General features: G+C 33.1%; 1 protein-coding gene across 3 annotated transcripts in view; it reads right to left on the minus strand.

Moving 5' to 3' along the window:
* LOC143347130 (uncharacterized) overlaps positions 1–25,553 on the minus strand; it is a 90,617-nt gene extending 65,064 nt beyond the window's left edge. For all 3 annotated transcript variants that reach the window (XR_013080555.1, XM_076776057.1, XM_076776056.1), the window contains exon 1: positions 25,030–25,553. Coding sequence is in view for 2 of the 3 variants with exons in the window: in XM_076776057.1 (XP_076632172.1) it covers positions 25,030–25,063 (34 nt within the window). In the remaining variant the exon portion in view is untranslated. The remainder of the gene's footprint in view (positions 1–25,029) is intronic.
* Between the last annotated feature and the right edge of the window lie 645 nt (positions 25,554–26,198).

Raw genomic sequence — 26,198 nt, forward strand, 5'->3', positions numbered from 1 at the left:
CTTCTCTGTCGGGTATCCAGCAAATAAGGGGTTGACGACCCACGAACGAGCTTTTCAAGGCTCTTTTTATTAAAAATCGCCGACTAAGTCCTCTCTAATTCGAAGGTGATTTTATCAAGAAAAGTTTATTCGAAATCAATTACGTGAAACGATCGAGTGAAACGAGAAAGAATAATAGTTTACGCGGAGAAAAATTATTTAGTAAAATTACACTTCTTTTTCGTAGATATAAATTAGTAAATTTTCGTGAACAAAAAATATATAAAAAAGACACGTGAACTAATTTTTACTATATTTTTAAATAATTCGGTTTTTATTATCATTTTTGATTGATGAAAATTTTCAAATTTTCTTGTACGTCTTTTTTCCATTGACGTAAAACAAATAAACGATTAAGATAGCGAAACAATTTTTGGAATTATTAAAAATCGCCGACCAAGTTGTCTCTCTAATTCGAAGGTGATTTTATCAAGAAAAGTTTATTCGAAATCAATTACGCGAAACGATCGAGTGAAACGAGAAAGAATAATAGTTTACGCGGAGAAAAATTATTTAGTAAAATTACACTTCTTTTTCGTAGATATAAATTGGTAAATTTTCGTGAACAAAAAATATATAAAAAAGACACGTGAACTAATTTTTACTATATTTTTAAATAATTCGGTTTTTATTATCATTTTTGATTGATGAAAATTTTCAAATTTTCTTGTACGTCTTTTTTCCATTGACGTAAAACAAATGAACGATTAAGATAGCGAAACAATTTTTGGAATTATTAAAAATCGCCGACTAAGTCCTCTCTAATTCGAAGGTGATTTTATCAAGAAAAATTTATTCGAAATCAATTACGCGAAACGATCGAGTGAAACGAGAAAGAATAATAGTTTACGCGGAGAAAAATTGTTTAATAAAATTACACTTCTTTTTCATAGGTATAAATTGGTAAATTTTTGGGAATAAAAAATATATAAAAAAAGACACGTGATCTAATTTTTACTATATCCTTAAAAAGTTCGGTTTTTATTATCATTTTTGATTGATGAAAATTTTGAAATTTTCTTGTACGTCTTTTTTCCATTGACGTAAAACAAATGAACGATTAAGATAGCGAAACAATTTTTGGAATTATTAAAAATCGCCGACCAAGTTGTCTCTCTAATTCGAAGGTGATTTTATCAAGAAAAATTTATTCGAAATCAATTACGCGAAACGATCGAGTGAAACGAGAAAGAATAATAGTTTACGCGGAGAAAAATTGTTTAATAAAATTACACTTCTTTTTCATAGGTATAAATTGGTAAATTTTTGGGAATAAAAAATATATAAAAAAAGACACGTGATCTAATTTTTACTATATCCTTAAAAAGTTCGGTTTTTATTATCATTTTTGATTGATGAAAATTTTGAAATTTTCTTGTACGTCTTTCTTTTCCATTGACGTAAAACAAATGAACGATTGCCTGAAAGATTGCGAAACAATTTTTGGAAAAATACAATCGCCATTTTAACCACCTCAAAGTCCAGTTCTTAATCCGATAAAACATCTGTGGAAACAATTAGATCGACAGGTACCACAAACACACCGATATTACTAATTGTAAGTCGACTTTTATAGCTGCGTTGAAGCAAACGTGACGCGGTGTTTCAGCAACTACGTTAATAAAATTGATATGCAGGACGCATAATCGCCTATTGGAAGTAATAAAATCGAAGGGTTATCGATCATACTTTCTATGACTTTTACATATACATATCGTATCGCGTGTAGATGTCTGCGTCAACCTAATTTCCGACGTGAAAAAATGATAACAATCCTTCTCAATTTTACTGCTATCGGGCAACGTATATCAGTCATTTCTATACGGAACCATTAAATCCACTTATCTTAAAAAGAAAAGAAATCAAAACGAATAAAGAAATATTAATGAACCGATGACAAGTATAATTTGCGTATATAAAAACAGAGAAAATCGTATACAGTGTGTTCAGCCACACGTGGGAAAAATTTTAATGGAGGATTCTAGAGGCCAAAATAAGACGAAAATCAAGAATACTAATTTGTTGATTGAGGCTTTGTTAAAAAGTTATTAACGTTTAAAGTTCCACCCTTACTGAATTTTTTTCTCGAAAGTGGGTAGGATTTCGGGGGTATGTCTATTCACCAAAAACGATTGTAATTGACCCCCACAGCTAACAATATTTTTTTCAGAACGATTTGAAATTTTTTTTTTCGTCGAAAAATTTCACACCTTCTCGAATTTTTTTCTAGAAAGTGGGTAGGATTTTGGGGGTATGTCTATTCACCAAAAATGATTGTAATTGACCCTTGCAACCGATAATAATTTTTCCAGAACGATTTGAAATTTTTTTTTTTCCGTCGAATTTAGGCACTTAGATTTTCAGTAAGGAATTTTTTTCTCGAAAGTGCGTAGGATTTCGGGGGTATGTGTAATGACCAAAAATGATTGTAATTAACCTCTGTAACTAAATATAATTTTTTTAGAACGATTTGAAAAATTTTTTTTTCGCCGAAAAATTTCAGCATCTTCTCGATTTTTTTTCTCGAAAGTGGGTAGGATTTCGAGGGTTTGTCTAATGACCAAAAATGATTGTAATTGACCCTCACAACCGAAAATAATTTTTCCAGAACGATTTGAAATATTTCAATTTTATCGATAAATTTGTTCCCCTTTCTGAATTTTTTTCTCGAAAGTGGGTAGGATTTCGAGGGTTTGTCTAATGACCAAAAATGATTGTAATTGACCCTCACAACCGAAAATAATTTTTCCAGAACGATTTGAAATATTTCAATTTAATTGTTAATAACTTTTTAACGAAGCCCCCATCAACAAATTGGTATTCTTGATTTTCGTCTTATTTTGGCCTCTAGAATCTCCCGTTAAAATATTTCCCAGGGTATACATATCGCACGTAGGCTGCAAAAGTGATACAATCCAGAAAAATACTATTTCTGGATCACGATCAATAATCAATAGAACACAGACATCTCCACTCGTAAAAATTTTCAAAATTGTTTTAATACTCAAGCAAACACATATTTTGAGTAATCAATGAATTTAGAAAATTTACAAAAATAACAGCTCTTTATTTTTTTCATTCTCACGAGCTTAATAAATAATTTGTTCGTGAGTTCGCTAACGGTTTATCAGCTTCTCCAGAAAAATGTACATTTTTTTTCAGTCTTCTTTCGTAGCTCGTGCGTGCGATTTGTATCTCCGTCGAGACGATTTTCATGTTATTCGATGGAATTCAAGGTGACAATTTAAATACGTCACGTCGTATATCATTCCCTGCTCACTTTGCTTAAGTTCATCTCGTATGCAAATCCGATTGAGCATATACATTCTACCAGTAGACTCATTGTCAGTCACAGCGTCGTGACGGAGTCAACAACCGGCAGACAGATGCAATAATAATCATGTGAAATGGCAGCTCAATGAATCTACTCGGAATATATTTCCACTGGGGTTGTACGGGCAGTCGACTCGTCAGATTCGGGTCAGCCGGCAAGGAATCGAACAAATTTTATTCGCGAATAACGAATAAAAGTTTCAAATAAATTTATTCGTTAAATAAAGTCCACCGAAGGGATCATTTAAACAGACATTCAGATCCATTATGAATAAATCTAAAATATTTATTCATGGTAGATTTTATTCACGAATAACGAATAAATAGTTTAGATTTATTCGTAATGAATCTGAACGTCCATTTAAAAAACCCCTTTGATAGATTTTATTTCACAATTTAACGAACAGTCTGTAGTTTTAGACAGAGGACAAATTTTATTCGCGATTTACGAATAAATATTTTAGGTTTATTCGTTAAATTGTAAAATAAAATCTATCAAAGGGATCTTCTAAATAGACATTCAGATTCATTACGAATAAATCTAAAATATTTATTCATTATTCGTGAATAAAGTCTATCATGAATAAATATTTTACGTTTATTCGTTAATCGCGAATAAGATTTGTCCTACTCTGTCTGAAACTACAGACTGTTCGTTAAATTGTAAAACAAAATCTATCAAATTATTTAAACAGACATTCAGATTCATCGCGAATAAATCTAAAATATTTATTCGTTATTCGTGAATAAAATTTGTCCGATTCTGTTTCGAAGTACAGAGCACATAAAAATGTTTCGTCCTAAAAAAATGATACCGAAAAATTGATACAGAAAATTTGTTCTTCCGAGATCTAATTATTTTTTTTATTCTTAATGCTAGAAAAGCGTGATTAATGCCATATGACGCTGTTTAAAAGAAGCGAGACTGTTGCGGTGAAGATCACGATAGGTTGACCGATAAACCCCGTTACGATCTGCCGCTAAAGTAAGTGCACCTAATTTCGACATTAACCCAGTCGTCGACTGTTAATTCTATTCCATAACCGTTGCAAACGTGTTGTTTACGATTCCAATTGATAATTTGGGATAAAATTTTTCCGCACGAAGTTTCATTTCTCGAGAAAATTTTTAAGATTCGTCGCGTATACTTGTACCTAACTATGACTCGATTTATCGAGTGATCTTTGGATAATCGTGTTACGATGGCCACCATTTTCCTTAGCGTGAAAATAAAATGTCTACCTTAAACGGTAAAGGCTCGACTTCCTTATTTTTGGCATCTCTGGGAATCAACGTCGACCATCTTGCGGATGTTTGTTGTTAGATCAATGTATTCTGTTCTTATCATGGTCTTTTTAAAATTGTTGTTATTTTCCGCCAGCAGGGAACGCATTGTTCCATGTCAACAAATCTGTCTGCCTATTCAACTATCAGTAAATCTGTATTTGTTTTTCTGTTTGTATAGAGACTGGAAGCATGCTAGGTGACTCACTGTATGTGTTGCTGCTTCAAGGCCATTCACGTAATGGAATGTATTGTGTTTTGACGACTTCGTCTACGTATCTGCCATGTATTTCTCATGAAATGATACGCACGACTATATTTGGCGCAGGTACCTTTCAAGTACGTACGTAGAAGGATCATATTTTTAATTTATGACGAGATAGATCTCGAAAAAATACTTCAATTTGTAGACGAAGGCATTTAGAATATTCCGAGGATTTTTTCACTTTTTACAAATGTTTGCATTTATAGAAATCCATTTGTATATTAAATAGACCATTCGAGAAGATATTTAAAACATGGAAAAACGAACACATTTTTCGAATTTTATAATATGAAAACTGTTTGAGCTATCAATTCGAAACTTTGTAGTATTATTTGTGTATATTTTGTTTAATTGCATGAATTTTTTCGTATGAAAATATGTGACATTTGCAAAGATATACGCTAAATTCATTTGCAGAGTAAATGGACCATTCGAGAAGATATCTCAAATATGGAAAAACGAGGACACTTTTGGAATTTTATAGAAGGATAACCGTTTGAACTATCAGTTTGAAACTTTGCAGCATTATTTGTATATATTTTGTTCAATTGCATGAATTTTTTCGTATGAAAATATGTGATAGTTGCAAAGATATACGCTAAACTCATTTGCTTATTAAATGGACTATTCGAGAAGATATTTCAAATATGGACATTTTTGGAATTTTATAATACGAAAACCGTCTGAGCTATCAATTCGAAACTTTGCAGTATTGTTTGTATATATTTTGTTCAATTGCATGAATTTTTTCGTATGAAAATATGTGATAGTTGCAAAGATATACGCTAAACTCATTTGCCTATTAAATGGACTATTCGAGAAGATATTTCAAACATGGAAAAACGAGGACATTTTGGGAATTTTATAATACGAAAACCGTTTCAGCTATCAATTCGAAACTTTGCAGTATTATTTGTATATATTTTGTTTAATTGCATGAATTTTTTCGTATGAAAATATATGATATTTGCAAAGATATACGCTAAATTCATTTGCAGAGTAAATGGACCATTCGAGAAGATATCTCAAATATGGAAAAACGAGGACACTTTTGGAATTTTATAGAAGGATAACCGTTTGAACTATCAGTTTGAAACTTTGCAGCATTATTTGTATATATTTTGTTCAATTGCATGAATTTTTTCGTATGAAAATATGTGATAGTTGCAAAGATATACGCTAAACTCATTTGCTTATTAAATGGACTATTCGAGAAGATATTTCAAATATGGACATTTTTGGAATTTTATAATACGAAAACCGTCTGAGCTATCAATTCGAAACTTTGCAGTATTATTTGTATATATTTTGTTTAATTGCATGAATTTTTTCGTATGAAAATATGTAATATTTGCAAAGATATACGCTAAATTCATTTGCAGAGTAAATGGACCATTCGAGAAGATATCTCAAATATGGAAAAACGAGGACACTTTTGGAATTTTATAGAAGGATAACCGTTTGAACTATCAATTTGAAACTTTGCAGCATTATTTGTATATATTTTGTTTAATTACATGAATTTTTTCGTACGAAAATGTATGATAGTTGCTGCACGATTTTTGCAGAAAGAAAATACTCTTGCGGTTGACACGATTTTGGTACTTCTGGTATCGTGGGCCATTTTTATTCAATATTAATTATAAATAAAATTAATTTTAATCGTTCGTGTGTTAAAGTACTACGATACGAGTTAAGGGTTGAAATATTGCAGAAACGACAGTAGTTATTATAAGAAAAAAAATTAAAATATCTATAATCCCGACAAACGTAATAAGAATCGGGCCAGAAAAGCTTCTGTATAAATAAATTAATTGTATTCTTAGTATTTCTTGTAATTCAAATCTTATTTAAATTTCAAGACAAGTATGATTCTAATGACTGTAAATAGTACGTTCAACCACGCCCTGACATTTGCACATGAATTATTAAACAAAGTCAAACGATATGACGATTTTTTAAGAGACGTAATTTACTTTATTATCAGCGTTTCGAAGGAATGATTTCCTTTTTCTTATGCAAATCGCACGAAAGATGCTCAAAGTTTCACTATAATATCCGTGGCGTCTTCGAAAGATATTTTAAGCAAATATTTAACGATTTTAAACAAATATTTCGCTTATCGTACTATTTGATTCCTTGACACAATCAATTTCTCCTTGAAATATGTTTTCCTGTTATCAACTGCAGCGTAGATATCAGGCATTTAGAGTCATCGAAATTAACTATCTGGTTTTGTTTTTTTACACGTGTTTCTTCGTACGTGTACACAAAATTGTTAAACGAAACGTGTAAAATTCATCTTGCATTTGAAATTTAAGATCAATTTACTTTATTTTCGTGCTCGTCGGTCATTGGTAAGTGGAAAAGTTCGAACGATACGGTGCGTCGCGAATTATTGCAACACAAAAGATATTAAAATTTTAGTCAATTAGGTTGTGCAGCTATTCCAGGTAAACAAAACCCCCCACTCTACTTCCGCTACTAGGAACGCATGACTGATGTTGCGTTATGTGTCGTGTCCCATATAAACACAATACGAAGCATGGGCGTTCCCCACGATTCACTATCTTCCCCGTTGTTACTAAGACTATATTAACAATATTATATAGAAAAATACAGACTCTCCGATGCGAGACAAATTTGGTGAGATTACGTTACAAAATAACAAATACGCGATTGGACAACCGAGTGCAGCTGCATCGCTCTGTTCCATAGCGTAGCGTGCAGTGACATAACTATAATCACCATTACAAATTAATATAATAGAGCTAAGTAGAGAATAAGTTACGTTGCGATGGAATAAAATATCTGCAGAATATTAGCTTCTTGAAAATTGTATTCGAAGAAGTAGAAGTAGAGATACCTGGGAAAAATTTTAATGGGAGATTCTAGAGGCCAAATTAAGACGAAAATCAAGAATACTAATTTGTTGATAGAGGCTTTGTTAAAAAGTTATTAACAAAATTATTAATAAAATTTGTTCGCCTACACGAATTTTTTTCTCGAAAATGCGCAGGATTTTGGGGGTGTGTCTAATGACCGAAAATGTTTGTAATTGACCCTTGCAACTAAAAATAATTTTTTTCGAAAGATTTGAGATTTGTTAATTTTTTCGAAAACTTTCATACTTTCTCGAATTTTTTTCTAGAAAATGGATACGATTTCGGGGGTACGTCTATTGACCAAAAATGCTTGTAAATGACCCCTGTAACTAAATATAATTTTTTTAGAATGATTTGGAATTTTTTAATTTCGTCTAAAAATTTCAGTACCTTCTCGAATTTTTTTCTGGAAAATGGGTAGGATTTCTGGGGTATGTCTATTGACCAAAAATGCTTGTAAGTGACCCTTGTAACTAAATATAATTTTTCAGAATGATTTGAAATTCTTTAATTTAATTTTTTTAATAACTTTTTAACGAAGCCTCAATCAAGAAATTGATATACTAATACGAACACCCTGTATACACACACTTCGATACACCATTCTGAAACCTTTGATAAACAAAATATTCTAATTTTTATTCAACATTGTCTCCAAAAGTGAATTAAGAAAAAAAAAATGTAATTCTTTATCTAAAAACACACGAACAAAAAAGTCTAGTTTCAAACATACTTGAAAAATATATTTGCAACATAACCATTTTTGTAACTATTTATATCCTGTCGATTATAATAAAAAATTGTTCCCTCGTAATTTCAAAGGAACTATTTACCCTCGTATCTGCAGTTATTCGTTTTAATTCGATAAACCAATTTTGTTAGAAGCCATTATGGTGGAATTCCATTGTGACGCGTGCAGCCTCGAAGTTTGAGCAAGTTTGTTTTCATCTCTCAAGGTACGTGTGTATTTACACGCGTAAATCATTCTGTATGCGTGCGTTTGTTCCAATAAATGTTTTTTAATCCACGCGATTCTTCCACGAATAATATCCGCGTATAAGTTAATGCACGTGAAACCGTGGATTTGAGAACACGTGATGTAGAGACCTCCGTGTAGCATATAAACGAGTGCTTTGACATCCAGCAGACAAAACTGAACTACCAAGGTAAGTTTATTCGCCTTCGTGTTCTCCGCGAAGATATCGTTTCGCAACCTTCCGCGTCAAGGGTACTCGAGAGAAATTTTTTTTATTATTTCGCTAATGCTTATCGTTCGAGATTCAAAAACATCGTAGCAATTAGATTTCTAACGCTTTAAGAATCTTCAATGGTAATATTTTTTAACACATTTATATTCCATTCTCTATCATATTTATTTTCTTATAATTATTCTGTGCAATACAAGCACATCAACTGTGCATATCATATGAGTCGTTTATCTTGCAAGTGGCGTAAGTCTATTATCCAGAAAAATCAAGTTAGTTAATAGTTACATTCTTACATGATCGTTTCATTCTGAAGCAAATTGTTACTAATATATTCAAAATCATTAAGATTTTCTAACACGAAAATCTGCTGGTTAATGAGGCGATGAAAAAGTTTATTTTGTCATTCAAAATTATTATTAAATCATTAAATCATTATTTTGAATCATTCATTGGTGATCAGACATTATATTTTCGGTAACGAATTTTTTTCTCGAAAATGGGTAGGATTTCGGGGGTATATCTATTCACCAAAAATGATTGTAATTGACACCCGAAACCGATAGTAATTTTTCCAAAACGATTTGAAACTTTTTTCTCCATTGACAAATTTCACACCTTCTCGAATTTTTTTCTAGAAAATGCGTAGGATTTCGGGGATATGTCTATTCACCAAAAATGCTTGTAACTGTCCCCTGTAAATAAATATAATTTTTTTAGTATGATTTGAAATTTTTTAATTTCGTCTAAAAATTTCGTAGTCTTGAATTTTTTTCTCGAAAATGGATAGGATTTCGGGGGTATGTCTATTCACCAAAAATGATTGTAATTGACCCCCGCAACCGATAGTAATTTTTCCAAAACGATTTGAAATTTTTTTTCCATTGACAAATTTCACACCTTCTCGAATTTTTTTCTAGAAAATGAGTAGGATTTCGGGGGTATGTCTACTGACCAAAAATGCTTGTAACTGACCCCTGTAACTAATTATAACTTTTCCAGAACGATTTGAAATTTTTCTTTTTCGTCGAAAAATTTAGGCACCCACCCCCTGTCGATTTTTCTCAAAAATTTTTTTTTCATTTTTAATCACTTTGTTTGACGTTGTACTAAAGTATCTTCATAAAAAAGGTTGTAGTTATAGCAGGAACTAGTAAGATGTCAAAATGAGGACACTTCAAGTTTCGAATTTCTATTTTTTATTAAAGAAAATAGTAAAACTCAATATTTTTTAAAATCTCTAGTTCCAGCTATAAAGGCGTGTCTGCTGAGTATTCTCTCCAAATTTTAAGTCGATCGATCCGCTAGATCTTGAAATATCATGTAAGCCAGTTTAAATGCGTTTTTTTTAAACAAGAAGCTACAACTACCGCAATTTTTAATATTTTTCGATGAAAAAAATACCGTACATACCTATAATACGAATAAATATATCTGCAAAATGTCACTGCGAAACAATCTACCTGTCGTTAAAAAAAAAAATCACAAAAAAAGGCCAAAGACTGACAGCCTAGACAGCAATACCTTCTTAAGGGATTGGCCTTTTTTTGTGATTTTTTTTTTAACGACAGGTAGATTGTTTCGCAGTGACATTTTACAGATATATTTATTCATCTTATAAGCACGTACAAAATTTTTTTCATGGAAAAATATTAAAAATCATAGGAATTATAACTTCTTATTTAATGGCTCTTTTGGAAAAGGTGCTCCAATGGCTGCCAGGATTCCAAATAATTTGAAACAGAGGGGGTTAAAGTATCTTCATAAGGAAGGTTGTAGTTATAGCAGGAACTAGGGAGAAGTAAAAATCCTGATAAATAAAGAAATGGCGACGCTTCAAGTTTCGAATATTCTATTTGTTAATCGTTCTTTTGTCTTTAGCGTATCAAAAAAAAATAGTAAAACTCAATATTTTTTTAAATCTCTAGTTCCAGCTATAAAGGCGTGTCTGCTGAATATTCTCTCCAAATTTGAAGTCGATCGATCCGCTAGATCTTGAAATATCACGTAAGCCAATTTAAATGCGTTTTTTTTTAAACAAGAAGCTACAACTTCAGCAATTTTTAATATTTTTCGATGAAAAAAATACCGTACATACCTATAATACGAATAAATATATCTGCAAAATGTCATTGCGAAACAATCTACCTGTCGTTAAAAAAAAAAATCACAAAAAAAGGCCGAAGAAATGGCAGCCTAGACAGCAATACTCCCTTAATACCTTGTTTGTTCGACAGTGCTAGAAATATGTCACCAGATTCAGAATGTCGCACGTGCACTAATTGTGAGAACCAACAACGATCCTCACTTGGCGAGTATAATGTTATAACAAGTTCATTTTCAGGAAATCAATACCGCCCGAAACCACACGTAAGAAACGAGATTTGAAACTGGTGTCTTAATATTGCTGATTTAAAACCGGTTATACGGCTCACAGCCCTCACGACTAACTACATATTTGCCTCGAATCCACAATTAATGTTAAATTATCGTCGCTACAGCGCGTACAAAATCCCACGTGCAAACACACATTATTAACACTAGGTTTACGATACGCGTCAATTCGACGCATTCCGATTCGAAACTTAACGTTACAGGGCTCATAAATATTATTTGTTAGCAATTTATGTTGAATTTAATTGACGTAATGATATGTATGTATCCTCTAATTAAAAGAAAGGAATTATAATAAAAATATGCGCAACGAGTGCCCGTAAATTTAGTGTTAACAGTGACGATACGCCATCCATCACTTAAACCAGTGAGAGGTGATTTCAGATCATAGAAAGTCAAACAAGCCTCGGTGATTCGCGAGAATAAAGTGGAACAAATTAGAATTTTAGCCGAGACTGACACGTTCTGAAGTATTTAAAAAGAAAGAATCTAGCTCCCTGATAGTTCGACAGAAAATAGAATTTTGGCGGGAAACCCGTACGATAACGAAATCAAGTTTCGAGAAAAAGTACAGTTCGTTTGGCGCGAACGTTTCGACCTCGGGTTCTGAGCTCTGTTTAGATACGAAATAATAAATAGAAATGCAAATATAGAATTAGAAAGACAAATACAAATTGTAGGTAATTGCGCAAGACCAAAGAGAAAGCAAAGAATTTGTTCGAAGTACGGAATAATTGTGCAAATTGTATTGTTATTTACGTAGTACGATTTGCGATAAAAAAATTGATGGAATTCGAATTATGAAATTATAATCAGGTGATCGAGTAAAAATGGTATGTACAGGTGTAAATTACAGATAAATAATAAAAAGGGAATCTATGGAGCTCCGATTGGAATTTCAACTGTGATATTCAAGGACAGTTGTTTTATTTTCGATCAGTCTGCGACGATTACTATGTGCAGGCTCTTGTACTTGCGTTCCCACCGATAATTACAAAATAATTATCATCGATCGGATTTTCCGCGTGTTTTCTCCTTATTAAGGAACCATTAATCATCGACGAATTTCTGTGAATTCTATATTGATTATGTATTTGTTAATACTCGACTGACGTCTATATTTGTTACGAGTTAAACATTAAGGAAACTACTAAAACAAAAAGAATTATTTTATTTTATAAAAAAAAAGAATTTGTTCCAGAAAATGATTAAGAAAATCGGTAAACGTGAAACCGTAAATTAACCAATATTTGGTTAAAATAAAAATAGTAAACAAAGGTTTAAGGAAACTACTAAAACAAAAGAAATTATTTCATTTCATAAAAAAAAAAGAATTTGTTCCAGAAAATTATTATGAAAAACGGTAAACGTGAAACCGAAAATTAACCAATATTTGGTTAAAATAAAAATAGTAAAAAAAGGTTTAATATTTAACAAATTCAAATACATAGAATGAAAATACATCGAACGTTTTGCTTGCATTTAAAAACAAATAGAAATTGATTCGATGTTGAATATTTTTCACACACATCAATTATAAGAATTAGTACAGTGCTTCGTAGTCTTTATTTCGTATTTGCATTCCCACGTTTAATTATATTTTCCGGAATAGGAACGTGGTATTATGTTTTGTATTGCGTGCAAATCAACGACGTTGTCCTTGACGTTTCATTTTCTTCTTTCTCGAACGCATTTCTGGTATTCAATAATTATGCGATTCGTTAATACGTTCCAGTTGCTGAGGTCACACACCATTCGAGGGCTATTATTCAAAACACATGAATCAGTTGGTTCGGTGTGACCGGCTATTATACTGGATTATGACTTGCTGTTTACGAGTCAAGTGTCTGACATTTCAAATTGGAATCGCATCTACCGAGTAAACTTAGATTTCATGTTTATTTATTTGCATACGAGTTCAGTGAGTCTAGAACTGTCTGAAAATAGAATACCACTTTAGATCTTCGAGACAACTCATTCTCACAATACAGAATCCAAATAACGATTACAGTTTTACCTGAATTTAATATTCTCTGTGAATTAAAAATTGCAATGGGAGGTTCTAGAGGCCAAAATAGGACGAAAATCAAGAATAACAATTTGTTGATTGAGGCTTCGTTAAACAGTTATTAACGTTTAAAGTTTCATTCGTATTGAATTTTTTTCTGGAAAATGCGCAAGATTTCGGGGGTATGTCTATTCACCGAAAATGATTGTAATTGGCCCCTGCAACCAAACATAATTTTTTCAGAACGATTTGAAACGTGAAATTTCAGGGGAATCATTCATTCGTGATCAGACATTATATTTTCGTTAGCGAATTTTTTTCTCGAAAATGGGTAGAATTTCGGGGGTATGTCTATTCACCAAAAATGATTGTAATTGACACCCGGAACCAAAAATAATTTTTTCAGAACGATTTGAAATTTTTTTTTTTCCGTCGAAAAATGTCACACCTTCTCGAATTTTTTTTTCGAAACTGGGTAGGATTTCGGAGATATGTCTATTCACCAAAAATAATTGTAATTGACCCCTGCAACTAAAAATAATTTTTTCAGAACGATTTGAAACGTGAAATTTCAGGGGAATCATTCATTCGTGATCAGACATTATATTTTCGGTAAGGAATTTTTTTCTCGAAACTGGGTAGAATTTCGGAGATATGTGTATTCACCAAAAATAATTGTAATTGACCCCCGCAACCAAAAATAATTTTTTCTGAATGATTTGAAATTTTTCAATAACTTTTTAACGAAATCTTAACCAAGAAATTGATATTCTTGATTTTGACCGAACACCCTGTATATTCCTATTAAACTTTCGTATTATATTTTTTATTAAATCTCGCCTGCCAGAAATCTCTGCATTTTCGTACCCATTAAAGTATTACCAATATTTTGTATTTATAATTGACAACTTAAAAACGTGGCTGAATATTTTGCAAAAATTAATAGAAACAGTGTTTGTTCTATACTAATTTTTAAAGATTTTATTTACATGATCGTTTTCCATGCCGTGAGTGTCATTAATTACAATTTTTTTTACAGAATACTGATTTTAGTGTAGTATAAAATAAAAAAGTTCTTTAACATTTTTTGAACATTTGAATTCGATACACTTAATGTGTATACTTCGTATTTCAGTGAATTTTTACAGAATCGTTTACGTATTGAAAGCATTTGTTTATTCATTGCCAGTTGTTAAAATACTTGGACCAACGTGCAACAAGAAGTCTGCTAATTGACTCTGAAAAGATACCTGAAATATTTGAAAGATCGAGAAACTTTATGGCAGTCTCTTGTATTTGGGTCGAAGGTAGCCATTTCGAGCACTTCCTATGAAGGTAAGCGACTGCACATTAGTGGAATACAAAAATGGCTACAAGGTCCTTGGACAAGGTCAAAAAAAGCCAAACGTTTTCATAAACTCTTTTCATCGTTTTTTGTATAGAAGAGTTTCAACAATTTTTTTGTCGACAAATACAGGGTGTTCAGCCAATCCTGGGGAAAATTTTAATAGGGTATTCTGGAGACCAAAATAAGACGAAAATCAAGAATACCAATTTGTTGATGGAGGCATCGTTAAAAAATTATTAACATTTAAAGTTCCGCCAGTATTGAATTTTTTTCTCGAAAATGCGCAATATTTCGGGGGTATGTCTAATCACCAAAAATGATTGTAATTCACCCCCACAGCTAACAATATTTTTTTCAGAACGATTTGAAATGTTTGAATTTCGTCGAAAAATTTCACTTTCTCGAATTTTTTTCTAGAAAATGGATAGGATTTCGGGGGTATGTGTATTCACCAAAAATGATTGTAATTGACCCCTACAGCTAACAATATTTTTTTCAGAACGATTTGAAATTTTTTAATTTTGTCGAATAATTTCACACTTTCTTGAATTTTTTTCTAGAAAGTGGGTAGGATTTCGAGGGTATGTGTATTCATCAAAAATGATTGTAATTGACCCCCACAGCTAACAATATTTTTTTCAGAACGATTTCAAATGTTTGAATTTTGTCGAAAAATTTCACACTTTCTTGAATTTTTTTCTAGAAAGTGGGTAGGATTTCAGGGGTATGTGTATTCACCAAAAATGATTGTAATTGACCCCCACAGCTAACAATATTTTTTTCAGAACGATTTCAAATGTTTGAATTTCGTCGAAAAATTTCACTTTCTCGAATTTTTTTCTAGAAACTGGGTAGGATTTCGGGGGTATGTCTATTCACCAGAAATGATTGTAATTGACCCCCACAGCTAACAATATTTTTTTCAGAACGATTTGAAATATTTTAATTTTGTCGAAAAATTTCACACTTTCTTGAATTTTTTTCTAGAAAGTGGGTAGGATTTCAGGGGTATGTGTATTCACCAAAAATGATTGTAATTGACCCCCACAGCTAACAATATTTTTTTCAGAACGATTTCAAATGTTTGAATTTCGTCGAAAAATTTCACTTTCTCGAATTTTTTTCTAGAAAATGGATAGGATTTCGGGGGTATGTGTATTCACCAAAAATGATTGTAATTGACCCCCACAGCTAACAATATTTTTTTCAGAACGATTTCAAATGTTTGAATTTCGTCGAAAAATTTCACTTTCTCGAATTTTTTTCTAGAAAATGGGTAGGATTTCGGGGGTATGTCTATTCACCAAAAATAATTGTAATTGACCCCCACAGCTAACAATATTTTTTTCAGAACGATTTGAAATATTTTAATTTTGTCGAAAAATTTCACACTTTCTCGAATTTTTTTCTAGAAAATGGATAGGATTTCGGGGGTATGTGTATTCACCAAAAATGATTGTAATTGACCCCCACAGCTAACAATATTTTTTTCAGAACGATTTCAAATGTTTGAATTTAGTTGTTAATAACTTTTTAACGAAGCCTCCATATATTATTTTCTATTCTTGATTTTCGTCTTATTTTGGCCTCAAGAATCTCCCATTAAAATTTTTCCCAGGGTTGACCGAACACCCTGTATGAAATCTTGGAACAACAGTGTACAACTTTATCGTAAAAAAACACGTAAAATATTTTGGACTTCCTTTAAGATTTCACAATCATTTCGTACTCACTGAAATCTCACTGCATCAATTAAAATTCCAACCGACATCAAAAACAGTATCATTACTATTACAATCGAAGGTACCAGAGTTCTTGAATAATACGCCAGATTGAAAAATGTACTTAAATCAAGAGGTGATGCAATTTATTTATTTTCAGTACCCATCGCGCGAGTACAAATACTTTTGTGATTGTTAGTTCTTTTACAACTCATTAAAATTTCTATTTCTGTTTGATCATTGTCAAACAAAAAAGTGTTTGTCAATGGAGATCTTAATCGATGCAGTGTGTACTTCTATCAACAAGGATCTCGTAACGAATTTATCCTGAAAAAAAGAAGAAGAAAATGTCAACCATTTAAAGTCTGCGGACGATGCAGCGGACATACTTTTATGACTCACTGTATATTCAGTATTTTTAGATGTATTTCAATTATAAAATCAATCGAATGTGCCCATCCCTGATGCTACTACCTGTCTCTCCCACCTTCCATTTTACTCGCTGTTAAGTGACCATCCTCCCCCAACGTGTCAACACAGTGCAAGGAACGAGGTTCTCAATTATCAAGGTTGCACTTACCGAGGTCCTACTGCACGCGGAAGAAAACGGATCGCAATCATATTTCCCACGATCGAACAACATTTTTGTCATTCGAGAATTCCAGTTCAGATTAAGAACTGGTCGTACAGACATCGCACGCGACTACATCTTCCATGAAACAGACCCGAACATAGAGGATTTGGACCATCGAAAAGTTAGAAATTCGTCAAAAATAATACGGTACAAGAATTCCTGTGATATTGTTCTATTTGTTACGCTTAAAATGCGGCAACGATGGAATAAATTTGTTCGTTAAACGCGAAGAAACGATGACCTTGTTTGAGATACCACAAACTTTGTTACGAAAAGTGTTTCACAGTACAAAACATTTTACCACAGCGTCGTTCTAATCGCTCGATTATAAATTGGCTCGGATATATTTCACCAAGGGGTATTTACGCGGAGGAAATGCGATAACTAGTAAATTCGTTGTAAACATCGTTTCGACACTCGATCGGTCGGACAGACACATTTTCACCAAAGAATGTAGCAACGTCTATGCGATGGATCGTATTCTTATCAGGTAGAGAGAATAATAAAGCATATAATCTTTGAATGCGTAATTACGTGACTCGAAAACCTCCAATTTTTTTCAGTCACTGAATCAGATATGCTCCACATCAGTGGTTCGTAAACTTTTCTTTTGCTCAGACTCCCTTTCTTAAAATTAATGTAAAATATTAGTTAAATCAACGTTCTTCGAATATTTCTTTGGTTGAATAATTCTATATTAGAAAAGAATCTTTGCATAATTTCTTATTTTTTAAATTTCATTTTTAGAATTTATTTTACTCAAGATTTTATTTTTACAATTCTAGCTTTATTAATATTTGCCAGATTGGCTTGGTCAAGCAAGCTTATAATTTCAAAACCACTGGAAAGTTAAAATTAGTATTTATAATAATATTAATCACAAGCACATCGACAAGTTTATTAGTTAAATCAACGTTCTTCGAATATTTCTTTCGCTAAATAATTCTATATTAGAAAAGAATCTTTGCATAATTTCTTATTTTTTAAATTTCATTTTTAGAATTTATTTTACTCAAGATTTTATTTTTACAATTCTAGCTTTATTAATATTTGCCAGATTGGCTTGGTCAAGCAAGCTTATAATTTCAAAACCACTGGAAAGTTAAAATTAGTATTTATAATAATATTAATCACAAGCACATCGACAAGTTTATTAGTTAAATCAACGTTCTTTGAATATTTCTTTCGCTAAATAATTCTATATTAGAAAAGAATCTTTGCATAATTTCTTATTTTTTAAATTTCATTTTTAGAATTTATTTTACTCAAGATTTTATTTTTACAATTCTAGCTTTATTAATATTTGCCAGATTGGCTTGGTCAAGCAAGCTTATAATTTCAAAACCACTGGAAAGTTAAAATTAGTATTTATAATAATATTAATCACAAGCACATCGACAAGTTTATTAGTTAAATCAACGTTCTTTGAATATTTCTTTCGCTAAATAATTCTATATTAGAAAAGAATCTTTGCATAATTTCATATTTTTTAAATTTCATTTTTAGAATTTATTTTACTCAAGATTTTATTTTTACAATTCTAGCTTTATTAATATTTGCCAGATTGGCTTGGTCAAGAAAGCTTACAATTTCAAAACCACTGGAAAGTTAAGACTAGTATACAGAATGTTTGGCCACCTCTGGGAAAAGTTTTAATGGGAGATTCTAGAGGCCAAAATAAAACGAATATCAAGAATACTAATTTTTTTTGGAGGCTTCGTTAAAAAGTTATTAACAATTAAACTTAAATATCTCAAATCGTTTTGGAAAAATTATTTTCGGTTGCGGGGGTCAATTACAATCATTTTTGGTGAATACACATACTCCCAAAATCCTACCCGTTTTTGAGAAAAAAAATCGGGAAGGTGCTGATTTTTCGAGGGAAAAAAAATTTTTCAAATCGTTCTGAAAAAATTATTTTCAGTTGCAAGGGTCAATTAGAATCATTTTTGGTCATTACACATACCCCCGAATTCCTACGCACTTTCGAGAAAAAAATTCCTTACCGAAAATCTAATTAGGTGCCTAAATTCGACGAAAAAAAAATTTTTAAATCGTTTTAAAAAAATTATTTTCGTTTGCAAGGGTCAATTAGAATCATTTTTGGTCATTACACATACCCCCGAATTCCTACGCACTTTCGAGAAAAAAATTCCTTACCGAAAATCTAATTACGTGTTTAAATTCGACGAAAAAATAATTTTCAAATTGTTCTGGAAAAATTATTTTCGTTTGCGGGGGTCAATTACAATCATTTTTGGTGAATAGACATACCTCCGAAATCCTACCCACTTTCTAGAAAAAAATTCGAGAAAGTGTGAAATTTTTCGACGAAATTAAAATATTTCAACTCGTTCTGAAAAAAATATTGTTACCTGTGGGGGTCAATTACAATCATTTTTGGTGGATAGACATACCCCCAAAATCTTGCGCATTTTCGAGAAAAAAATTCAGTGCTGGCGTAACTTTAAACGTTAATAACTTTTTAACGAAGCTTCAATCAACAAATTGGTATTCTTGATTTTCGTCTCATTTTGGTCTCTAGAATCCCCCATTAAAATTTTTCCCAGGGTATTAATATTAATTTCGATCAAATCCATAGGTTTATTAGTTAAATCGACGTTCTTTAAACATTTCTCTCGCTGAATAAATCTATATTAGAAAAGAATGGAAGCTTTGCAAAATTTCTTATTTTTTATCTTCCATTTTTAGAATCCATTTTACTCAAGATTATATTTTAAAAATCACAACTACAATTGTAGCTTTATCAACATTTGCAAGATTGACTTGGTCAAGCAAGCTTACAATTTCAAAACCATTGAAAAGGTAAAATTACTATTTATATTAATATTGATCACGATCAAATCCTCAAGTTAAAAACCACTGCTATGCACGTCGAATTCAAACTACGCTTAGACTATCGTAAAAGTCGTTTTCGAGTTTCGTACAATAAAGCGATAAAACTGAACAGTGTACACAGAGATTTCGCGTTAATAAAGCTTCTGCAAAGGCGGTTCAAATAATCCGCTCGTAGCAGGAATTTTAAACGAAAGTAACGACGAAAAGCGCGTATGAGGTTGTACGGAGAACATCATTTGCGTAAGTCGTCGCCAAAGATGGTATAACAAATTTCGGTCAAGGAACTGGTGCTTTGAAAATCAGCTACGAGCCAGGAGAAATATGGAGCTGGGTGAAGTCATTTTACGAACCATCAAAGCCCAATTCTAACTATCCAAGCACTGACTCAGACACTGAACTCGACTCGTTCGAACGAGTTTGGACATTTGCAAACATGGACTGTGCTAAACGTTATAAACCACCAACCAATAAGAATCTAGTCGAGAAATTAACCGTTTCGCGCCTTATTTTATGGGCAAAAGAGTCACCTGTTTGAAGATGTTTGATGCTATTTATAAACTGTTCGTTTGAAAAGTTGCAATTTAAATACTTTGAAAATAACGTTTGAGAAGCATTCGATGCAAAAGTATACGTATACCTTCATTAAGAAAAACGACAGAATTGTCGGTATACTTTTTTATCTTCGCGTTGAAAAGATATTCATTTAATTTGTCAAAAATTTGTATCGAAAATTGCACGAGAAATGAAACTGATTACAATGAACTGATATGTAATTTGTCGGTCCAAAAAGCACACAGACCGAATGAATTAACAAGAATGCACATTTATTAGATTAGATGTAGATACGTATATTATTTTCGAATTGTTGTTTACGGTTGGAAATTCTCTCGCGTTATGCAACATGTTTGTTTTGCTATCTAAACGAAAGAAGATCGAATTTAAAAATGTTCTTTATCCGTTTTGGCTTCGGATGGAGCGTTCAGACGCCATTTTGTCTCGGTCTAAATAAAGTCCATCGCGATATTGATATTTCTTCATCGATTTTTTATATAAAAGATTAAATATTGTTGCTAGTCTTTTTCTCAAAAATTTTTAAATAGTTATTGCATTTGAATACTTAATATTTGATCTAGTAATTAAACAAGACTTTTACATTAGAAGAAAAACGACGAATTTCGTTCACTGGAAACGATTGAAAGAATTGAAATTATCAAATTTTTGTTTAAATTCATGCTTGGTTTCTGGCGATATAATTTTGTTTCTATGCAATATCATAGAGCATACACATTTTTTATATAAATTCAATCTTTTACCGTTGTGTAGCAGTTACGCTCGCGCGATTCGTTTTCATTCCAACTTTCGTTCCATCGATCGACACAAAAGGCCGCGAAAACAATGCGTCTTCCACAAAATCCCGTAATAAATGCGACACCATACGTCCGTATGATGACACAATACGTAACGGGAACCTATGTATCGAGAAAAATGGTTTGGCACACCAAGTTCCACACCTTGGTCGCATCGTTCGCCTGATTTAAAACCATTTCAAGTTCTCTTCGTCGATCGATAACACGGAAATTACAAGCTAAAGTCGGTAAATTACAACAAACATAACTGTGACGTAACATAAAACTGCAATTATAAATGTAAACGAGCCAATAAGACAATATTTAAACCAGAGACCTTTTTGCATATTTTCCTTATACAGGGTGTTTAACCACACCTAGGAAAAATTTTAATGGGAGATTCTAGAGGCAAAAATAAGACGAAAATTAAGAATATCAATTTGTTGATTGAGGCTTCGTTAAAAAGTTATTAAAGAATTAAATTCGAGTAGGTGTTGAAATTTTTCGGTGAAATTAAACAATTTCAAATCGCTATGGAAAAATTATTTTTGGTTGCAGGGGACAATTACAATCATTTTTGGTCATTAGACATACCCTCGAAATCCTACCCACTTTCGAGAAAAAAAATCGAGGTGTGAAATTTTTCGACGAAAAAAAAATTTTTCAAATCGTTCTGGAAAAATTTTTTTCGGTTACAGGGGTTAATTACAATCATATTTGGTGAATACACATACCACCGAAATCCTACCCACTTTCGAGAAAAAAAATCGAGGTGTGAAATTTTTCGACGAAAAAAAAATTTTTCAAATCGTTCTGGAAAAATTATTTTCGGTTACAGGGGTTAATTACAATCATATTTGGTGAATACACATACCACCGAAATCCTACGTATTTACAGGGAAAAAATTTTTTCCCGAAAATATAATGTGGGGTTAGAAATGTTGCCCTGAAATTTGATGCGTATGTTAAAAACATCATAACTTCTGAATGGATTAAAGGATTTTAATGTTTCAAAATGCAATTGATTCGTATTTTGACGAAGAATATGTAGAAATTTCAAAACTATTCGAAAAGTTGTTCCTTAAACCTGTAAAGTACGAAAAACCCCATAAAAATGGTCCAATCTTCAAACGTCCATAACTTCTACAATAGTGAACGTATCTCAATGAAATTTAGTATAGAAGTGGAGCTCATGGATACCTACAAAAGAGCACTAAACAAAATTTCCATAGGACGTCAAATAAATGTATTAAAAATGAAAAACGAATTTTTAAGAAAAATCGACAGGGGGTAGGTGCCTAAATTTTTCGACGAAAAAGAAAAATTTCAAATCGTTTTGGAAAAATTATTTTCGATTTCAGGGGTCAAGTACAATCATTTTTGGTCATTAGACATACCCTCGAAATCCTACCCACTTTCGAGAAAAAAATTCGAAAATGTCTGAAATTTTTCTACAGAAAAAAAAAAAATTTCAAATCGTTTTGGAAAAATTATTTTCGGTTGCGGTGGTCAATTACAATAATTTTTTGTGAATAGGCACACCCTCGAAATCCTACGCATTTTCGAGAAAAAAATTCATTACGTGCGGAACTTTTTAAATGTTAATAACTTTTTAACGAAGCCTTAATGAAGAAATTGGTATTCTTGATTTTCGTCTTATTTTAGCCTCTAGAATCCCCCATTAAAATTTTTCCCAGCTGTGGCCGAACACCCTGTATTTACGAAAATATTCTTGTCGTTTAAATAATTATTACCTTAAAAATAATACTGGAATGATAAGTCTGAAGGCATTTCAAATTAGCATTGTGTAACAATAAAAAAACGTGCAAGCACAAAATTTAACATACTTTTAGACGATCTCTGGCAAATAACTTTATGATAAATGATAGTTTACAGGATGCAGTAAAAAATTATTTAATCAGGTTAATTTTCTTGCTCCAATTTTCACAAATCGATGTGCGCAGAAGGAAAGTTTTTTTTTTATCATCGGTACTCGTAAGAGTAAATCCGAAACTGTAGAGAAATTCCTTATTCCGTTTAATGTTTCAGCTCTAGTTGCGAATCCTCTTCAAAATACACAGAATTAAAAAAAAAAATATATATATATATATAGAAATTACAAGGACAAGAAAATAATAAAAAGTCGCAGTTCTGATAAACAATGACAATTACTTTAATTCATCGTGCAAAAAGAATTACATTCACCGTTGATAAAAGTAATTAATAGATAAGGTTTCGCAGATAGGTTTTGATTTAAGTGATTCACAGGAATTGTTCCTATTTTTCAAATAAGAAATCGATCACGGTTATCTCGCCATTATGTATGAGTCAGTTGTACAGATCAAGCTGAATAGGTTAGGAATGATAAAAGAGCAAACGGAAGATGGAATGCAGAGCCGAAGATACGAAACAAATTGAAAAGAACAGATGTGTAAACGTTATAAAACGCGAACCACGTAGAATGCTCTTAAAACGGTAAGATGCTTATTATGTAATATTTTAATCCGGAGACGGTGTTTCGTACAATACCGGTAGTCATGAGGCTTTACCCTCCATCTTTAACTTGCTCTTCTAACCTTCGTTACCTTTCAGTTTACTCGTAACAATTGACTTTTACGTAATGGAAAGATAATCGTGCTCAATGTTTCGCTTAAAAGAAAACGAAAAAAAAAAACGGAAATAAATGGGTTTCTTTGACAATTATCGTTCGTGGCAAAACCTACTTACAGATACGATTTAAACAAATTTTAACGAATTTCTCGGCACAATATTTCACGACACGTGAAATCTTATCTATAAACTCATTTTATCAATAGTAAGTAACTTTTTCGCAACAATCTTGCCTTTGTTACCTGCGTCTACGATTTTACATTACATATTTCCTTTATAATATCTTATTATTAATTTGTATACTCGGAAGGGGGTCCAGAAACAAGGTCGAAAGCACCAAAAAGGAAAGAAGTGTCCTTTCCTATCAGAGATGGGAAAAATTCTATTTGAACGATAAATAACACTATGTTTATTCGATCTAACGAGTAAATTTGTGTCTGCTCGTGGATGAAACGCACGCAAAATTGTAACTTTGAATTTTACTCGAATAGTCGTCGTTTATTCGTTTTGCTCGTTGCAACGACAATTGAATTTCATTCATCGAAGTTTGCGCCACATGGCCGACTCGGATCGTTTCAAAAGCGTCCCGAGGTTTGAATGAAAGCGAGGGGACTGGAAATTTTTAATCGATCCGATAACGATCGGCGCAAGTGCTATCGAATTGTACGTTTCAGATTAAATCGTGTCCGCGATAACGCGAAAACGTGATCTAAACTATCTGAGGAAGGATTAGGCGCTCGCGTGATCGCAACAAAACGGCGTGCTCGAAGGAAAACAGGACGAGCGTGTGGCGAGGGAACGCGTAGCAAATGCTCTCGAAACGGAATCGCCGAGACGCACGGCGATCGATAATCGATGGTAGGAAAAAAGATTCGCGGGCGACCAGCGACGAATAACCATCGATAAAACACGGATTTCTCTCGCGGCTCGTTGCACTGCACTCGGCCAGTATTTATGCACAGGTGACAGACTGACCTTCAAATGTTAAGCCGCGAGTTACAAAAGACGAATAAACGAGAAAGCACTTTCTTGAGACGCGCGCGGCTCTGCGTACGTACGCGCACTGTTCCCGTGGTGCTTGTAAAATGTGTTACCTACCGACTTCGGCATGCTGTATCGAGAATTCCAACATAGTAGGCTGCAATTGGCGGAATCGAGCTGGGCTATTGTGTGTCAGCGCGATGGCAATAACCGATCGCACTGTACGGACACATAGATGCAACGAAACGACGATCCCGTTCGCAGTAAACGATGGAAAAGTCTCATATGCGCCCGGGATGTCAACGGTGAAAGAAGATGGCGACAGCTAATCAAGTTTTCGACTCTGAAACACACTTAACCGCGAACGATCTCATCGGCACGATTTACTCGCGATTCGTTCGGTTAGTTTTGAGAATCGTAACGCCAGCCCGTGACACCCAACGTGCACCACCGGACGATCTAAAGCTCGGTTTAACACGCACTGAACACGCACTGTTTCGAACTATTCGGAACACCAGCACGCGACTACGCGTGTTTACGCGTAAAAGTAACGGGCAAGGCGGTCGTAAAGGCTCGTTCGCGACAACCGAGCAGAGGGAGAAAGAGAGAAAAACAGACTTTTCACCTTCAACGGACTCCGCTGGACTGACTGAACCGAGAATGCTCCCGTTCCCTCTCCACTTTATTCCGTCCTCCCACCTCTCCTGCCGCCACTGCCCCTACTTTCGTCCTTTCTCATTTACACCGAGCGTATTTCTTTCCCGAGGGAGTACCTACAGCGGGACACGGGCACTGATCGAAATCATTGACGTGCACCTGTTGCCGATACTCGGTCGGACAGGTATCGCGGGGACGCGATGCAACTATGAGAGGACCGTAACGGCTCCTTGTCTTATGTAGAGTTCGTCACGCGTCGAGACGAACAATGTTTTCGATTAGATCGTTATCGGACGGAACGCGTCGACACAATGAGAAGATACGTATTTATCGCGGCGAGGTTGCTCGAGGCACAGAAACGGTCTTCGTACAAAAATTTAGAAAGCAGACCAACGCGCTTACCTAGAAAGTGTGTGTGCACGTGCACGCGGTCAAATATGTCCAAAGACAGCCCGTATAACACACACTCGTGCACCCAACTGCTCGACACGCGTACGTTTATCGTATTTACTTAAGGGAGCATTGCCGCCTAAGCTGTCATTTTTTTTCTTAACGACAGGTAGGTTATTTTGCAGTGACATTCGGCAGATATATTTATTCGTCTTATAGGTATGTACAGGATTTTTTTC

The sequence above is a fragment of the Colletes latitarsis genome, chromosome 10 (assembly GCF_051014445.1).
Source record: "Colletes latitarsis isolate SP2378_abdomen chromosome 10, iyColLati1, whole genome shotgun sequence".
Lineage (NCBI taxonomy): Eukaryota > Metazoa > Arthropoda > Insecta > Hymenoptera > Colletidae > Colletes > Colletes latitarsis.